The sequence below is a fragment of the Schistocerca nitens genome, chromosome 8 (assembly GCF_023898315.1).
Source record: "Schistocerca nitens isolate TAMUIC-IGC-003100 chromosome 8, iqSchNite1.1, whole genome shotgun sequence".
NCBI classification, from domain to species: domain Eukaryota; kingdom Metazoa; phylum Arthropoda; class Insecta; order Orthoptera; family Acrididae; genus Schistocerca; species Schistocerca nitens.
The window spans coordinates 22,497,154-22,514,963 of NC_064621.1; the positions used below are offsets into that span (position 1 = coordinate 22,497,154).

Genomic DNA, 17,810 nt, shown 5'->3' on the forward strand with positions numbered 1-17,810 from the left:
TTCAGATAATTTGCAGGGGGAAGACGTGGTCACAGACGCCAGCACACAATCATAGCATTAAGGTGGCCAGCCTCGCTCCCAGCAACAGTCACACCAACAAAGTAGACAGGCCAGTAAACAGCAATGCACGCATTCGACACTCCCACCCTGCCCTTATTGTGTCATTAACCGCAAGCACCCAGTATGCCCAAAACGCTGGGCTTCCTGTCATAATTGCAACAAAGAATGTCACATTGCTTTTGTTTGTAATGCAAAGATTCAGAGCAACAACCCTGAAAAAATATGGACACAACATTGTATCGGCTATTTCCGTTTCACCAAACTAACTTTTCATTGATGTTATGGTTTTTTATAAAGTTCTGCACACGCATGTGGATACCGGAGCTGCAGTAACCTTGTTAAACTCACAAACTTGGGCTCCCCTCTACTTCTCCCTGTGTCACAAAATTCAGTAAACTACAATAAATGTAGTATTTCTATTCTTGGCCAATTCTCTGTTGCAGTGACCTTCAAGTCAGTAGTCCGGTCACTTACATTTCTTGTTGTATATAACACATGTATGGAGAATCTTTTTGGATTAGATGCTTTTAAGTACTTTGCTTTTACCATTTCAGATGAAGTGAATTCAGAGTCTGAACAAGTGCCATTTACACAGTTAGATGCATTATGTTCTCAGTTTTCCTCATTTTTCTCTCTTGGATTGGGGTGTGCCAACAATTTTAAAGCATGTTACCATGAAACCTTCTGCTCGGCCACACTTTTTTCCAGGCCCGTCTGGTTCAGTGGCATTCAGGGCACAAGTTAAAGATGAAGTACATTGTGTCAAGAAATCTGGTGTTGTTTGGCCTATTGCATCAAGTAAATGGTCTACCCCCTTAGTTCTCATAAAGAAACTGCTGGGCTGGTTACAGCTCTGCAGTGATTTTAAAGTTTCTGTGAACACACAATCTCTAGTGAATACATACCTGATACCATGCCCTAATGATCTCTTTGCAAAGTTATCAGGTGGGCAATATTTCTCAAACCTTAAACTTGTTGGGTGCCTATTTACAATGTCCCTTAGATACACAGTCACAATGCATGTTAGATGTCAATACCCCTTCTGGACTGTACCAAAACTTGCAGTTGCATTTTGGAGTCGCCAGCACTCCGCTATTTTTCAAAGTTTTTTGGAACAGCTTACATCATATGTGCCGGGTTGTGCAAACTATTTGGATGACATTGTAGTTATGGTGCTTCCCCTGCAGAACATTTACAAAATGTCCGTACTCTTTCTTTCTGTCCTCCAAGCAGCCTCGTTGAAATGTAATTTAGAAAAATGTAAATTTTTTCAACCTTCCATCATTTATCTTGGGTTTGAAGTTTCTCGTGATGATCTCAAAGACATGTATCAACATGTTTCTGCTATTGTGTCGCTTCTGCCCAATGAATCAACATGGAAATTACAATGCTTTGTCCTGCCTGCTGGCCAATCCAGACGCAGGATTTGATCAGGAGGAATTGCTTTGTTTCCACACTGATGTTGCTGCACAGCAGATGGTTGATGGTTTTCTTGTAACTAGCACAGTGATCATGAAGGCTGTAGCTTCAGATCCCAATTTGTAGCATGTCATAACATTCGTACAACATGGTTGGCCAGATTCACCACCTTCTTGGACGTCCGACACCCTCTGTAATTATTGCACTATTTGATGTCGATTCTCTGTTGTGGATGGTATTTTGCTTTTAGACACACCCCTCAGGTAGTCAGCCCCCCTAGGGCTTCATTTGGAGGTTCTCTGTTTATTACGTGCAGATCACTGGTGTGTATCACACACAAGAGAGCTGGCCCGTCAACCCATGTTTTGGACTGGCTTGGATGTTAAAGTTACCCACCTGGTTGCCTCCAGTTCACAGTGTGTGATGCATCAAGGAGCTCTCCAGGTGTCGCTGTCTCATTGGCCGATGCTGTCATATGCATGGCACCATATATACACATGTGGATTTCACTGGCGCCCTCTCAATGCTTGTTGGCTGTTGGTCGTTGATGCATATTCTCATTTTTGGTATGTCGTTCACTGTATTTCCTCATCCATAATTGCCACTGTCACTGCCTTGTCCAAAATTTTTCACTCAAGGGCTTGCCCACGATGTTAGTGTCCGATAATGGTCCACAATTTTCATCGCAAGAGTTTGCGGCACTTTGTGATTCCGGTGCAGTCTGTCATATCTTCGCCCCACCGTTCCATGCACAATTTAATGGTGAGGCAGAATGCCTAGTGCGAATGTTCCAAACTCATATGAAAAAGTATGTCGCCAAGTCTTTATCTGACATTGCCTTCGATCAGTTTCTCTCCTAGTACTGCTTCACACCAATTGGCCTGCTGCTGCCACTTCTAGACTCCCGCACGGGTGAAGAAATCTGTCCTCGATGGTCGAACCAACAGTTCCTCTATTACTTCCGACACCATCATCAGGGATTCTGTCACCCATTCCTGAGCAACTGCTGATACCAGTACCATCAGCACCAGCAGTATCACCAGAGCTGATGCTCAAGGTCAACATGGAAACAGCCCTGGCATTGGTGGTGTTGCCATATGGTTTGTCATGGGAAAGTGGGCACAGAATGTGTACATACTCCTGCTGCAGCTAGCTATCTCAGCCAGAGCCCAGTGGACAAGGACGACAGTGCGGATGTCTCAAGAATTCATGATCTCCCTAGGAGAGGAGGGATGAAGTGACGTGTGAGTTCCTGCAGCAGTGCTATGTCATCCACAGAGGGTGCCTCAGACTTGTGCATGGGGAATGGGGGTGAGATCACAGTCAGAGCCCCCCATGGCCTCAGTCTATTTATGGCTAGCCGAGCTATGCTTAGCCTCATTTCTCTATGTGTACTGTTACAGTTCTTTCTGTACGTAATTGATTCCTGCTGAATGTTACTTAAATATTGCGCTCAAATTGTTAACACTTCTGTTGAATAAAGTTGTGTTCAGTTTGCTGGTTGTGTTGTACTTACACCTACTTAAAACAGGTATGGGCACTTGAGGAGAATGGTAAACAAGAGGATTCTCAAGAAGATACATGAAATGGAGATGAGAAGGAAGTGATCAAGAGGGGGGGAAAAAAACCGGTGGGAGGGGGGTGGAGAGTGGGGGGGGGAGGGTTGGACCAGAGTGAACACAGGAACACAGAAAGATGATGGAAAAACAGGACTAGATGGTGAGGCTTATGTTCCAAACAGGCTGGAAACTGTAAAAGTTGATGATGATGATGATACTGAAGCTTATTTTGAGAATACCTACATTTGTTCAGTCCTCATTTTAATAAGGCAGAATTATCATCTTCTGTTGCAAATTTCAAATCAGGAGTAACTGAAGAGAGGTAGTGAAAGGACCTAGTGCTTCCTACAGCATTCAATGTCTGCCATTGAGCTAAAATGCAAGGTACTAATTTTTTAGCGTATTTAGTGGAAATAAATGCTTGGAATGATTGGATCTGGCATTCATCTTCTTCAGGGGCCATGGTCTTCTATTGGCTGAAGAAATTCAGACAAAGATGGAATGCTCTTTTTATGGAAGTAGTCCCCTGTACTCATCTACAGGTGCTATCAAAGAAATATGTTTCATATTCCAAAAATGGCTGAAGAACTTGCGCAATGGATCCACTAATATATTCAACATAATCCTGGGACTGCAGTTTTGGACACCTCTGAGATTACACAAGAGAGTCTTCTTGTAACGAAGTTTAGTATTTGAATATAATAGAGGGAAACAGTCCACGTGGGAAAAATATATCTAAAAACAAAGATGATGTGACTTACCAAACGAAAGCGCTGGCAGGTCGATAGACACACAAACAAACACACAAAATTCTAGCTTTCGCAACCAACGGTTGCTTCGTCAGGAAAGAGGGAAGGAGAGGGAAAGACGAAAGGATGTGTGTTTTAAGGGAGAGGGTAAGGAGTCATTCCAATCCCGGGAGCGGAAAGACTTACCTTAGGGGGAAAAGAGGACGGGTATACACACACATATCCATCCACACATATACAGACACAAGCAGACATATTCAAAGACAAACAGTTTGGGCAGAGATGTCAGTCGAGGCGGAAGTGCAGAGGCAAAGATGTTGTTGAATGACAGGTGAGGTATGAGGTCCATCCTTCATGAAATCCTCCCCACTCCACCAAGAGTGTCTTTCCGCCGTCCACCTAACCTTCGTAACCTCTTAGTTCATCCCTATGAAATCCCCAAACCACCTTCCCTACCCTCTGGCTCTTACCCTTGTAACCGCCCCCAGTGTAAAACCTGTCCCATGCACCCTCCCACCACCACCTACTCCAATCCTGTAACCCGGAAGGTGTACACGATCAAAGGCAGAGCCACGTGTGAAAGCAGCCACGTGTGAAAGCACCCACGTGATTTACCAACTGACCTGCCTACACTGTGACGCATTCTATGTGGGAATGACCAGCAACAAACTGCCCATTCGCATGAATGGACACAGGCAGACAGTGATTGTTGGTAATGAGGATCACCTTGTGGCTAAACATACCTTGGTGCACGGCCAGCACATCTTGGCACAGTGTTACACCGTCCGGGTTATCTGGATACTTCCCACTAACACCAATCTATCCGAACTCCGGAGATGGGAACTTGCTCTTCAATATATCCTCTCTTCCCGTTACCCACCGGGCCTCAATCTCCGCTAATTTCAAGTTGCCGCCACTCATACCTCACCTGTCATTCAACAACATCTTTGCCTCTGCACTTCCACCTCGACTGACATCTCTGCCCAAACTCTTTGTCTTTGAATATGTCTGCTTGTGTCTGTATATGTGTGGATGGATATGTGCGTGTGTGTGCGCGAGTGTATACCCATCCTTTTTTCCCCCTACGGTAAGTCTTTCCGCTCCCGGGATTGGAATGACTCCTTAACCTCTCCCTTAAAACCCACATCCTTTCGTCTTTCCCTCTCCTTCCCTCTTTCCTGACGAAGCAACCGTTGGTTGCAAAAGCTAGAATTTTGTGTGTATGTTTGTGTCTGTTTGTGTGTCTATCGACCTGCCAGCGCTTTCGTTTGGTAAGTCACATCATCTTTGTTTTTAGAAGTTTAGTATTTGGTTGATATCACATGTAATCCAGAAAAACGACACTCTATGTTTATTATGTCACCGGGTACTCTCAACAGATTTAACTCCTGCATTCTAAATGTACCGGGTGAAAGACTGCCTGTAGCAATTCAATTCATAAGTAAATGGGCTGTCAGCCACATGAGATTTCTTTACTAATGCCCATCCAAAACCAGTGTGCGATTTGCAGGGGGGGATTTCCCCCCCTCTGCATCAGAACATCCCCACCTCTGGTTTTAGTCTATGCATCCCATCCTGGGATGTTTATTTCCCACGCACTGGAGTAAAACTTTACATATAATTTAAATTTGTGGAGCCGAACACTGAAAGTTTTTAATAAGTGTTACTAATAATATTATTAATATGTTCAGTTTTCCTTCATCAGAATAAGTACAGCTTTTCACAAATGTGCCTCTACTTTTTGAATTCCCCTCGTATACCTGTATATAGATGATTTTGTAAATAAGCTTTACCTATAATGTACTTTTAAAGATATAACAAGGGATGGCTTTTCTGATAGTGCATACGCGTGAATAGTGAGTTTCGGCATTAACTTCTGTTTATAAGTAGCTGTTTAACCATGCATAATGCCACGGTCCAAGCTAGTAACATATATAATTCTACTAACCCCCTAAGACATCCCCCCCACTGGTAAAAGCACAAATCGCACCCTGTCCAAAACTGAACAGAAAAGGGGAATAAAGGCAAAAAATGAGTAAGAAGAACTAGTAGTACACTATATCCCACACAGAAAGTCATCTGAGAAACTGTAAATAAAACTTTCAAAAAGTATGAAACTGAATTATAACTGCAAATCATTCAGACTGTTGCTTGTATATCTTTTAGTTGAAATTTTGCCTCTTTATTTCAGAAGCAGAATTTCTTGTTCATTCTAAATCACAATGATATGCTCAAATAAAAATTTAAAACAGTCTTGATCGCAATCTTGTTAAAACATTTTTTATTGGAGTGAGTGACTGGTTTTGACTCTTTCATAGAGATGAAATCGGTCACTCACTCCAATAAAAAATATTTTAACAAGATTGCGGTCAAGACTGTTTTAAATTTTAATTTTAACAAATTTTAAGATCCCTGACTATGTTTTCAAAAATTTTATGATATGTTCAATTTAGGCATACTTCAAATGGTCATTATTAATCAATTACAATAATTTTCAATCTGGGATGACCTCTTTTCTCCTTCTCATATTTCTGTAACGTGTTGAAAGTTGTGAAATTAAATAACCTTAGCTACAGCATATGACGACATATTAGGCTACCAAATTCACATCTGTGACTTATTACACATACCTCTGCAATGTTTATTATCCTGACTCGGAATAAACCCTGGATTGCACAGGCAGTAATAAGATCCATCAGTGTTGACACAACGACCATCTGTGCAGATGTCCTCTTCCAGGCATTCATCACGGTCTCGACACTCATTTGTTTCAGGATTACGTGTTTGCCCTTCAGGGCATTCACAAGTGAATGAACCAATTGAGTTTGTACAATGGCCACCCTGGCATAATCCTGGGATTGCCTCGCATTCATCCACATCTGCAACAAATATGAAAAATGAGTTCACACCATGTGTGAGATAACTCATAAGAAATTTATAGTCTGTAGCACTATATGTGGTAGCATCCAATAACTCTGTCTAATCACATATGGTACATGTTACTAACTAGAAGAAAATGCTGCTAATTAGATATGGTGGCCAGGGAACTGGTGACCCACATTCATGTTCAAGCTAAAATGAAAATAAAATATGTCAAAATGAATTCAAAGCAACTTCATTCAGAGACGCTGCAGTTAATGTTTTTCACTGTAATGTTTTTACAGCTATTACCATCAGAGATCCTTCCATTCTTTTCCAATTCTAAGAGTATAATTACAGTATTAGGAAGCTTATATTTTTAATAAATGTAAAGTGTTCAAATATTTTTCTGATTTGAAAAAAATGTAATACTGTATCCACATTTTTAAAGATATCCTGTATTTCGGCTACCTAGTTAGCTTCAGCTTTTGTATGTGTTGCTCCCCACATCACAATTAAATTATTATACTAAATGACCCTCTAATTTACCAATATCGTTTCAGTTCTGAATGATGCTCTATCATCAACAATATGTCTCACATTTGCTTTGCATTTTTCCCCAACTGCTTTTTCCTCTTCTATTTTCCATAAGCTTCATCTTGCTACACTCGTCCTACTCAGTTGCTACGATTATAGAGATTCATGCTTCTGTCAATTATTGTGTTCTTTAAGTGTTGAGTATTCACATGATTAACAGTACCTCTCTGTGATTCACAAACTCCTGCTGCCACAGAATTGTCAGATCAAATGTGACAGTGCCATTTCCCAAAATCTTGGTTGTGACGACAGAATGATATTTTTTGTAGTCCGAGGTCTATGTTTGTCAATGCAAACTACGGCTACTTAACATATATTGTTATGACAATATGTGAAGACTGTTTTGTGATTGGTACAACTATTTCTTAGTTCAGATAGAATTTACGATTTCCTTCTCTCACTCCATATTTAAATCACTTTTCTTTATAAGTACCAGCAATTGAAACTTAAATTCGGAAATGTTTAGTGAAATCTTTAAAGAATACTTTATTGCATATTATGTATATATACTATTTGTAATTATAAAAAGTAACTAGGTATGGCTAAAGGAAGTATTACCAAAATTGTCTTTTTTATTTTCTAAAGCACACTTTCACTGTAGCAACTTAATAAAAGATTACAATCCACTTCCCTACATGTGAAACAAATCATTCTAGTACTACTATAGACCAAATAACAATTAACTCCAAAACAAATTATAAATCAGTTGTAATTAAAGCTGGACTGGCAGACCATCATGCACAGGCTATAAGCTTTTGTGTAAACACTAATCCATCCAATAATCATATGAGGAAGACTACACACATGGGCAGAACTTCTAGTAATACTACAGTACAAACATTCCAGAATTATCTCCAACAAGAATCATGGGAGCTAGTGTATAGTGCAGAAAATATTTATGATAAGTTTCAGACATTCATGAATATTTTGAAATATTATTTCGATCTTGCTTTTCCATTGAAAGCCAAAACAACCCAAACCACTAAAAGCAACAAGTGGATTACTAGAGGTATAAGGAAATTCTGTGCTACAAAACGGTACCTTCACAATATTGCAAGAAGCTACAACACTACCCAGGAGTTTGATAGTTACTTTAAAAAATATAAATCTATCTTAAATAAAATAATAAAGGAGGCAACGAAACGAGACAATGACAAATACATAGATGCTTCAAACAGAACCAAAGCAATCTGGCAAGTTGTAAAGAAAGAAACCAAATCTTACAAAAAATAGAGTTAATAATATAGTATTAAAAGCTGGCTCGGAAAACATTAATAACCCACAGGAAGTAGCTAATATGTTTAATAACTATTTTATAAATGTAACAGAGAAACTACTACAACAGACCTCTAATAGAAAACAGCATACAGAAACAGGGAAAAAAGTCTCAAGCAGATCAATGTTTCTGTACCCAACAAATGTAGAAGCAGTACAGGTTACAATAAAAAGTCTCAAAATGAAACACTCTGCAGGTGCATATGATATACCTGATTTCATTATAAAAAAGTGTGGGGACTTGATTACTGAACCCTTAACCCACCTATGTAACCTATCTTTTGCAACAGGAACTTTTCCTTCGTGTTTGTAAATAGCAAAAGTAAAGCCATTATACAATAAAGGAAACAAAGATGATATTTCCAACTACAGACCACTGGCACTTCTGTCTGTTTTCTCAAAGATATTAGAAAGGCTTTTCAATAAGAGACGAACAGACTTCTTAGAGGATAATGGCATTCTGTCAGAATCTCAACATGGATTTAGAGCAAACCGTTCAACTGAATCAGCAGTTCACTGCTTTCTATTAGAGGTACTGATAGCATTAGACAACAAAAAACTTACCATGGGCATATTTTTAGATTTGTCAAAGGCATTTGACACCATAAATCATGACAAGTTGCTACACAAGCTAGAAAATCTTGGCGTTAGGGGAACAGCTAACAACTGGCTCAGCTGTTATCTTAAGAACAGGGAACAATATGTGAAAATTAATCAAGAAAGGGACAATGTCATTAGGAAATATAATTCCAAGCTACTGACTGTTAAATATGGAGTGCCACAATGATCAGTAATGGGTCCTGTTCTGTTCTTACTCTATGTGGTCCTGTTCTGTTCTTACTCTATGTAAATGACCTAAACATAAACAAAGACAGCAGTAAAATATTTCAATTTGCTGATGATACGAGTGTTCTAATTACAGGAAACTCAGAAAAAACTTTTGTAAAAAACATAAAAGAAGCCACTGAAAGGCTAACATGTTACTCTGATGACAATGACTGAAAAAACTGTAGGTATCGATATACACACAGCGCAAACAAATAATCTGATATCACCAAATCTACAGCTATATGGACAGACAATTGGCAAAACAGCATGGACCAAATTTCTTGGACTTCATCTAGAAGACAACTTGAAATGGAAAGCACATATTGAGCAAATGAACAAAAAATTGAGGGAAATACGGAAGCGTCCGATCCCGCCCGTCTGCTTTGACCCATGACGTCACAAATATGGCGGAAACAAAAACAAACACACACACTTTCCACAATAAGCCTAATGACACTTAACGGGACAAGCGCGGGAAATGGGGTGTTTTGGGTGGGGGGTAAACTAAATATAAACAAATTTAGACGCCTTGCGTAGCTACAACGTGTAAGTGAAGACAGCCATGCATGAATACCCACCCACCTCCCCAGGGGTCGTAACCCCTGCAACCCATAGAAGATAAAGATGCTTCAGTAGCTGATTAGTGTTTTTTGTCTTTTTTTAAAAAAAAAATCTCACGGGATAGAACGAACAGATCAGAAAGATAAATATAATAAACTAAAACAGAAATTGGAGGAAACAGATAATTAAAATGAGTAATAATTGTTTTTAAATTTAAAAAAAAAAATCTCACGAGATAGAACGAACAGATCAGAAAAGTAAATAAAATAAGATAAAACAGAACTGGAGACAGCCACACTCAAACCAAACTCCGCGCCGTCATGACGTCACACATGACTAGACCCTTACGTCACGGGTCAAAGCCGACGCGTGGGATCGGACGCTTCTGTCGACCCAAATTAAGTACTTCTTGTTTTGTGTTACATACGTTAAAAAATTGTACCAGCTACAACATCCTTCAGTGTGTATATTATGCAGTTGTACACTCTCACCTCCGGTATGGGATTATGTTCTGGGGAAATTCTGGAGTTGCCATCAAAACATTTAAAAAAAAAAAAAAAAAAAAAAAAACATTATAAGAATAATGGAAGGGGTAGATAATCGCAAATCATGTAGACCACTGTTTCAAAAAAGCATGATCCTGCCATTTCCTTGCATATATATACTTGAAAATAAAATGTATTTAAAGCAAAACTTACATATAAAAAGACCACTCATCATTCAAAATCACACAATACACAGCTATGATACAAGACAAAAATTGGATGTACATATTCAAAGTGACAAAACAAAGTTATTTCAAAATGGCCTTATCCATCCTAGTATCAAACTATACAATGTCTTACCAGATACCATTAAACACATACAAAACATTGGTCACTTCAAATCTAAATTGAAGTTGTTCTTGGGTGATCACTGCTTTTACACAGTAAATGAATACCTACAAAACTAAGTTTTTCTATGTTAATCCAATGTAGTCTCATTCAGAAGAACATTTCTATTTTATCTCTCTGTATACAGCGTAACAAAATTTATTTAAGTATTCATCATTAATTGATATATTAATTTGTGTTATTATGTACAAAGGTATACTATATGTAAAACTGTTAATATTAACATAAAAATCCAAATATCTCTTGCACATTGTGCAGCTGTAGATGAATATGGATCAATAAATCAATCAACTGCCTTTGACATTGGCTAGCTCACGTCAACTACTTCAAGATGTAACAGTTACTACAGCAACACGTACACGTTTTAAAAGTGAGAAAGAGTCTTTGAGTTATTAATAAATTGCGTTAGGTGCTGAGCACCAACACAGGTTGGCGGATAAAAAGTACCGCACTTTACAATGAGTCAACTCCACAACGATGGTGCAGTTTAGATGTTCGGCAAGACAGTGGATGTTCACGGATTTTGGAGAGACTGGCCTACTATACGTTACTAATGAACAGGAAGGGGCATCTTCTGTAATTTCACCATGCATTCCTAACTACACATGGTGTGAGACCCGTTCCATACCAGTTTTTACGCATGTATATAGATCAGAGAAACAGATTCAAAATGTAGGGTTTGGTATAATTCTTCAGGAGCACTGACGTCCACGTTTCAGCACAATGCAAACAGAGAAAATGCGTTAATATTCCTTTCGAATATGCCAACGATCGTTTTGTTACACAATTTGCACCAACACCCATATGTTACGAAAAAGTAATATTGCAGATAACATGCAGCGCCAAACAGATGAGTACACAGCGTTCTATACAACCAATATTAAAACCAACAAAATTTTCTTGACTTTCGTAATTTCCAACAATGTAAAAAACATTTTTCTTGTTTCATAAGCGGTAAAGTACGTTATAACAACGTGTATTAAACACGGAACGGACGTACTATGCGTCATGTGGAGTGAAAGGGGGCGGTAGTTAAGAAAACTAGAACCATGCTCACATCACAAGAGTTAAAAAAATATTACTATTACAAAGAGCTACGGTCTATTTTTTGCGGTACTCTAAATTTCAAGAGCGAAAAATAAAAGCTGTTTTCTATAGATTTCTCCCTTTATTACGACTGAAATTAAATTTATTTCCTAAATTGTTGCAGCTATGGTCGAAACTATGAAGCTACTAATTATCGGACGCTTGTAACAGTTGACTGTAGAAAGAATGATGAAGCTGTTGATTCGAAGCTCTGCATTATAGAGCTGTTATTTTAACTTTTCATTTACGCTATAAGTTAATAAGGAACTGTTCGTCCAGAAGCACTGTAAAGAATCATTTGTGAGTCGTTAGCACGAAAACATCACTGTCCTTGCGTAGTGACGATAGAGAGAAGAGGCAGCGTAATGTTCCAACGTCGGATGACCTACAAATCTGCATTCGTAGCTTCATAATATCTGCCATTTACGAAGATGGTGAGTACAAGTATGGAAAAATGAGTTTTGTAAAAAGTTGAAATAGATTATAGTCAACTAGGATGAAACTGCCACTGATGATTTTATTAGGTTGCAGAGATCCTTTCGTGTTTCCATTTGTTCTTACAAACATGTCTTCACAAGCAAGCAAACGTAATCTCGTATTTCATCACTGGCTGAGGTAACATGTAGGGATCATTTTATAACTGGCTGTTGGGAGCGTGTTTCCTTATACATCGATGAAATTTATGTTTTCATACAAACCACCGTAATTAGTATAAAGAATACAATGAGCATAATGGACAGCAGATAGTTTACACAAAAAATAAAGTTCACAGCATTACTTACACAGAGACTCGACGAATGTAAAGACTCATTATTTATGTATATTGCTCTCTGGAGATCTGACTAATGCAAATTTTGCTTACAAAAGCCATTACACATTGTTCCTTGGAAATATCCTGATGATTATAATAACTATGCCATTTAAGAAAGAAATGATATTATCGTGTTACACATGCATTGAAAATGATTCTTGCCAAAATATGAAGCATATTAAATTGTAACAGATGTCGAATGGCACCGCTTTCCCCACAAACCAAGTCAACGAATTATACCTCAAAACATTCGGTTTTGAGAGCGCATTCATTTCATGTTCACCCCACCTTCGGATGCCTGCCTTTATTTACGCATAGTGAGCTTTGTTTCTTTCCTTATGACGTTTTACAATATCGTAGCTATCTTAAAAAGTTCCACTCCAAAACTTTGCAATATCGTTAATAAACATCTGAAGCGCTCAAGGGGTATAAGTAATTTTCGGAATAAATAGCATCCGTCAATATTTCTATAATTGGCAGTACGACAATACTCGCCCTCAGGCGGTCATTACATGACGCAATGTCAATAATAATGAACCTGTGATGACCCCATAACTTCCGTGTGACATTTTTACTATTGCAGATGATAAGAACGTATCATATCTTATTACTGCTGCACGAAATGGCCGAAATTGCTCAACTTTTACAGGATGTAGGCCAATAAGAAAGCAGTACTCATGCGATGCTATAGCAGTGTCCCTAACGTCTAAGTTCGAAGGTATATTTTAAATTGGCGCTAAGCTTTCCGACATGCAATCAGAACAATTATATCTGAAATCATTCCTCTTCAAGAGAACATGAATATTATCATACAGAGAAAGTCTCAGATTTAAGCAGAAGAATGTAGGAGAGCAAAATGTCTAGTTTCCTATGAATTTCTTCCACGTGTCGGATTGAGATCAATCGCGGGCCGGATCCGGTCCGCAGGCCGCCCGTTGTCCAACCACAGAGGTCTAAGTGGACAAGTTTCTGGAGCTAAATTCGGTTTCCTATTACAGCCATTTTGTTGGCTGTGCTGCATCATAATGTATTGTAGTACATGTTTTATTTCTGACCAGAAACCTGTAAATAGCACTTGTTAATAATGAATTTGGCATATGTTTTGAGTTTAAAGCGTGCTGGCTCTATGGATAGTCATCAACTTTTATTCAGGTTGTCTACCTGTAAGGGAGGCAACGTTGCAGGATAAACAATTTCACTGAGCATTATTGGAAATGGGGCGACTAACCTGCTGATATTTCAATACGTCATTTCAGACTAATGACAGATTGGTGCCTTTCCACCAATATTCAGTCAGATCGTCGTTCATTATGAAGGTAAAGTAAAAGAGTGAACGTTCTTGATTCCGAATCCAAATTTAAAACTCTTATATAGTGTACGAGCATCCAATCTTCACATAAGTATTTTCCAACGCTTGCCACATGAAACAAAGGTGATGGTAAGCGCTCGTAGCTTTTGCGTCAGGCAGATGCCTCTAACCACCAAGCAGCATGCTCGCTTTACAGCTTTATTCCAAGACGCGGAAGAGCTATATTGTGATATCTAACCATTGCGCGGCACGTTGGATTATTGCAGGAAAAGATCTCGATGTCTTACTTCCGATTCGTGAGTAAAATTGCCCTGTTTATGAAAATGAAAAGAGAGGCAAATTCATCATTGGTCGATGACAAATGGAGAGTGAATTTCGCCTTGCTTTTTGATACAACAACGTGTCATTATAAGGCAAAGGAAATGTGAACAAGCTTCGTTTATCTGAAAGCCATTCCTGCCCAAAAAACAGTATTTTCAATGCTTTTTATCATTGCAATCACTTCAAAGATATAGTTCTTTGTTTGCCAGCGAAATACAGAGCAACCTCGCAAGAGTTTGAGACAAAACCGAGGGAGGTAGCGAAGTGGTTAAAGCACTGGGCTTGAATTCGCGGGGATGGGGTACAAATATCTGAATCAAACTTTTTTTCTGTGGTTATTTTAAATCGCCAATGTCGAGTGCTGGGCTGATAATTCTGAAAAAGGGCATTGAGAGATTTCCTTCATTCATATCCCATGTCAACTCGTTTAGTCTAGTGACCTCATCGTCAACTGGACGTTAAATCCTGATTCTTACTTCTCTTTTCGAGGCAGAGTTTCACGATCTGCGTAGCAAAATGAAATTATTTAGCACTCCGTTTTTAGTTGCATCACATACTGAACTATTTCAAACAGTATTAGAGGTAACTGATCTACAAAATTGTACTCTTGCAAACGGCAGTTATTATATGGCCTAAACTTGTTACACTATTGTGATACACTCATAGAATAATTTTGGAACTTATACCGATGTTATTTAAATATTCTGACCAACTAATAGTTACACATAACATTTTTCTGTCACAAACGGCTTAGCACTGATGAACTTTCTCCAGCTGTAGGCAGCTGTGGATTTCGATATTTGTAAGTAAACAGAAATGCCACGTTTCGCAAAAGCAATAAAAGTATTTCTCCGTTAAATACACCAGTATAAACTTGAGACAGCAGTTACTTATTAACGATATCCACGCCAGTCACTATAATTGCATACACGGTACTGCGAAGTGATTGTCAAACCGTCGATCGTGAGCTACGACATTGAGCAACACAATTACTGGTGACTTTTTTGACACCTCGTAATTGTCTTCCACTGCGAAGCAGAAGTCTGAAATTTTGCTACAACCTTCCTCTGTAATGGCGCGAAAGCGTGATGTCTTGCGACGTCACCGTCGGGCTCGGCGACACTTCAGATAGCAAGGTGTGACACATGAAAAAAAAGAGTGTCACTGATGTCCCAAAATTCAGCTCAGTTCTGTCCAGTGCCACTGTGGACGTGCGATGAAGGTGAGGATCTAAATGCCCAGACTTGAAATAATGCGGGTTTCTTGTTAGTGTCCGGGGAAAACTTTTCAGACCCAGTATCGACACGAAAAGGCCTCAAGTGTGGCATAAAGGCCGTCGGTGAAACCACAGCATCTCTTGGGGCCCATTGTTCCCACACACTTCGTGGTCGAAAACGACAGTTCGCAGTGAGGTGAGCAACAGGACGACGTTTTTGACAATCTTTGACAGTGCTGACAGCTCCCAGACGATTCAGCCGTTCTCTAAGGACATCGTAGGCCTGTAACCGCATTGCAGTGTAGCAGGACCGCAGGTTTTGTCCTTATATACAGGGTGGAACCACTAGGGATTGTCCTAAGCCATTTGACAAAATTCGAATGTTATCAGAAGCAGCAGCTTGTTCAGTCCTGTTTCGCTGCCTCGCGGGGCATGTTCGCAGGGGGAGGGGGAAGGTGATGCAACATCGACACATGTGTCAAATGAAACGGTAAAGTGTCCCTCAAAGGCCCACTCCCCCCCTCCCAATTTCAGAGCCACCCTCGCACGTTTGTTGAGTGCTTAATAAATGCGCCTGTACAGCGACTGTCAGTTCACTGATTACGAGGCGCCGGTGTGACAGGCAGCCGTTTCGAACCACCGAGCTGGGTGGCGCTATGTCGCTGAATTAGCGTCTGGTGTCCGCATGCGAAATCTAAGGGGTGTCGAAAGGAATGCCTGTCACACTGGCACATAGGAATCACTCACTAGCTATCTCTGTACAAGTACCTTTTTAAAGTGCTCGATATGGTGCCCAAAGGGGTACACTCACGTCCAACAAGTCTACAAGGCACTTTGAGAATGGTTGGATCGTCACGTGGGGCGGGGATGAAGGGGTGTCAGCAGTGACGAAGGTTCAAAATGGTTCAAATGGCTCTGAGCACTATGGGACTCAACTTCTTAGGTCATTAGTCCCCTAGAACTTAGAACTAGTTAAACCTAACTAACCTAAGGACATCACACACATCCATACCCGAGGCAGGATTCGAACCTGCGACCGTAGCGGTCTCGCAGCTCCAGACTGCAGCGCCTGGAACCGCACGGCCACTTCGGCCGGCGTGACGAAGGTTATCGAGAAGGTCGCATCGCAATGCAAACTGTTGTTTTCGGTCGTGAGACGTGTGGGAGTGAACGTCCGAAGGAAAGGGGTAATTTTATTGACGCCCTTTATGCCGTCCCCGAAGCCTTCTCAGTCGATACTAAGCGGCAGTGATTCTGAAATGTTTCCCTCGGACACCCACAAGAAAAACTGCGCGATTTCAACGCTGGGCATCGAGGTTCGACCTCCATCACAAGAGGCGTCTAAAGAAGAGGTGGAATGTGGGTAAGCGGGGAATGTGACGACCTTCTCATCGTGTGCCACGCCCACGATAGCGTTAGGCACAATTATGGCGACATTATTAACCCACCTCACAACCCACATAAACTTCTGACCTCTGGCCTTTTTTCGAATGTGTCGGCTCTTGCTGTTTGAAGTGCCATCGAGCCAGAGGGTGACGTCACAGGGCGCACGCTTTTGCTTCGTTGCAGAGGAAGGTTCTAGGCACCTTTGAGCCAAATTTAAATCTTCTGCTTAGCAATGACATATGGGGTGTCGAAAAAGTGACCCTTTAACAGTGTTGCCCAGTGTGCTAGCGCGCGACGAAATTTTCGGTAGACGACGGTAATGCACAGGTTGGCTACTCTGGATTGTTCCACAGACTCAGACCGCGCTCGCGACAACTGCTTGTTTCTTCTCCACAGCTGTCAGTGTTACTCAAAAATACTACATTGTTAGTGTCGCAGTTGACTGTATATGCGTGAGGTTGTGCACGCTATGCTTTTCGTGTGTAGGCCTATATCAGACATTTGGTAACGTAAATACTTTCATTTACACATTGATACTAAAGTTCTTTTGTTCTAATGATTGTTTTTCAAGCAAAAAGCAAAAAAAAAAACTTATCACTTTCATTCAGAGTGGGAAACCGATCACTTCTCCACCCAGGTATATAACAGATATGTGTATCACTTCAGAACGCTTCACTCAGGAATTGAATAGGATTTCCAATGGATTCTGCTCTAAGGAAAGAAAATGAAAGGCAACTAAAATCCAAACTTAATCAACTTTTTTTTAAAAATCATTGGACAAGAATAAAGCAGCAATTGAAGTGTCATTCCGAGTCTCAAAAATTATTGCACGCACTAAGAAACTGCACAGACACAGTGAATTAATCAAAACTGTGTTTTTA

The 17,810-nt window shown here is 40.0% G+C and overlaps 1 protein-coding gene across 1 annotated transcript in view; it reads right to left on the reverse strand.

The window, feature by feature from the left end:
- The window catches only part of LOC126198519 (fibrillin-2-like), a 732,236-nt gene that overhangs the window by 368,393 nt on the left and 346,033 nt on the right, over positions 1 to 17,810 (reverse strand). The window contains exon 8 of the mRNA XM_049934905.1: positions 6,418 to 6,666. Within this exon, the coding sequence (XP_049790862.1) occupies positions 6,418 to 6,666 (249 nt within the window). The remainder of the gene's footprint in view (positions 1 to 6,417; positions 6,667 to 17,810) is intronic.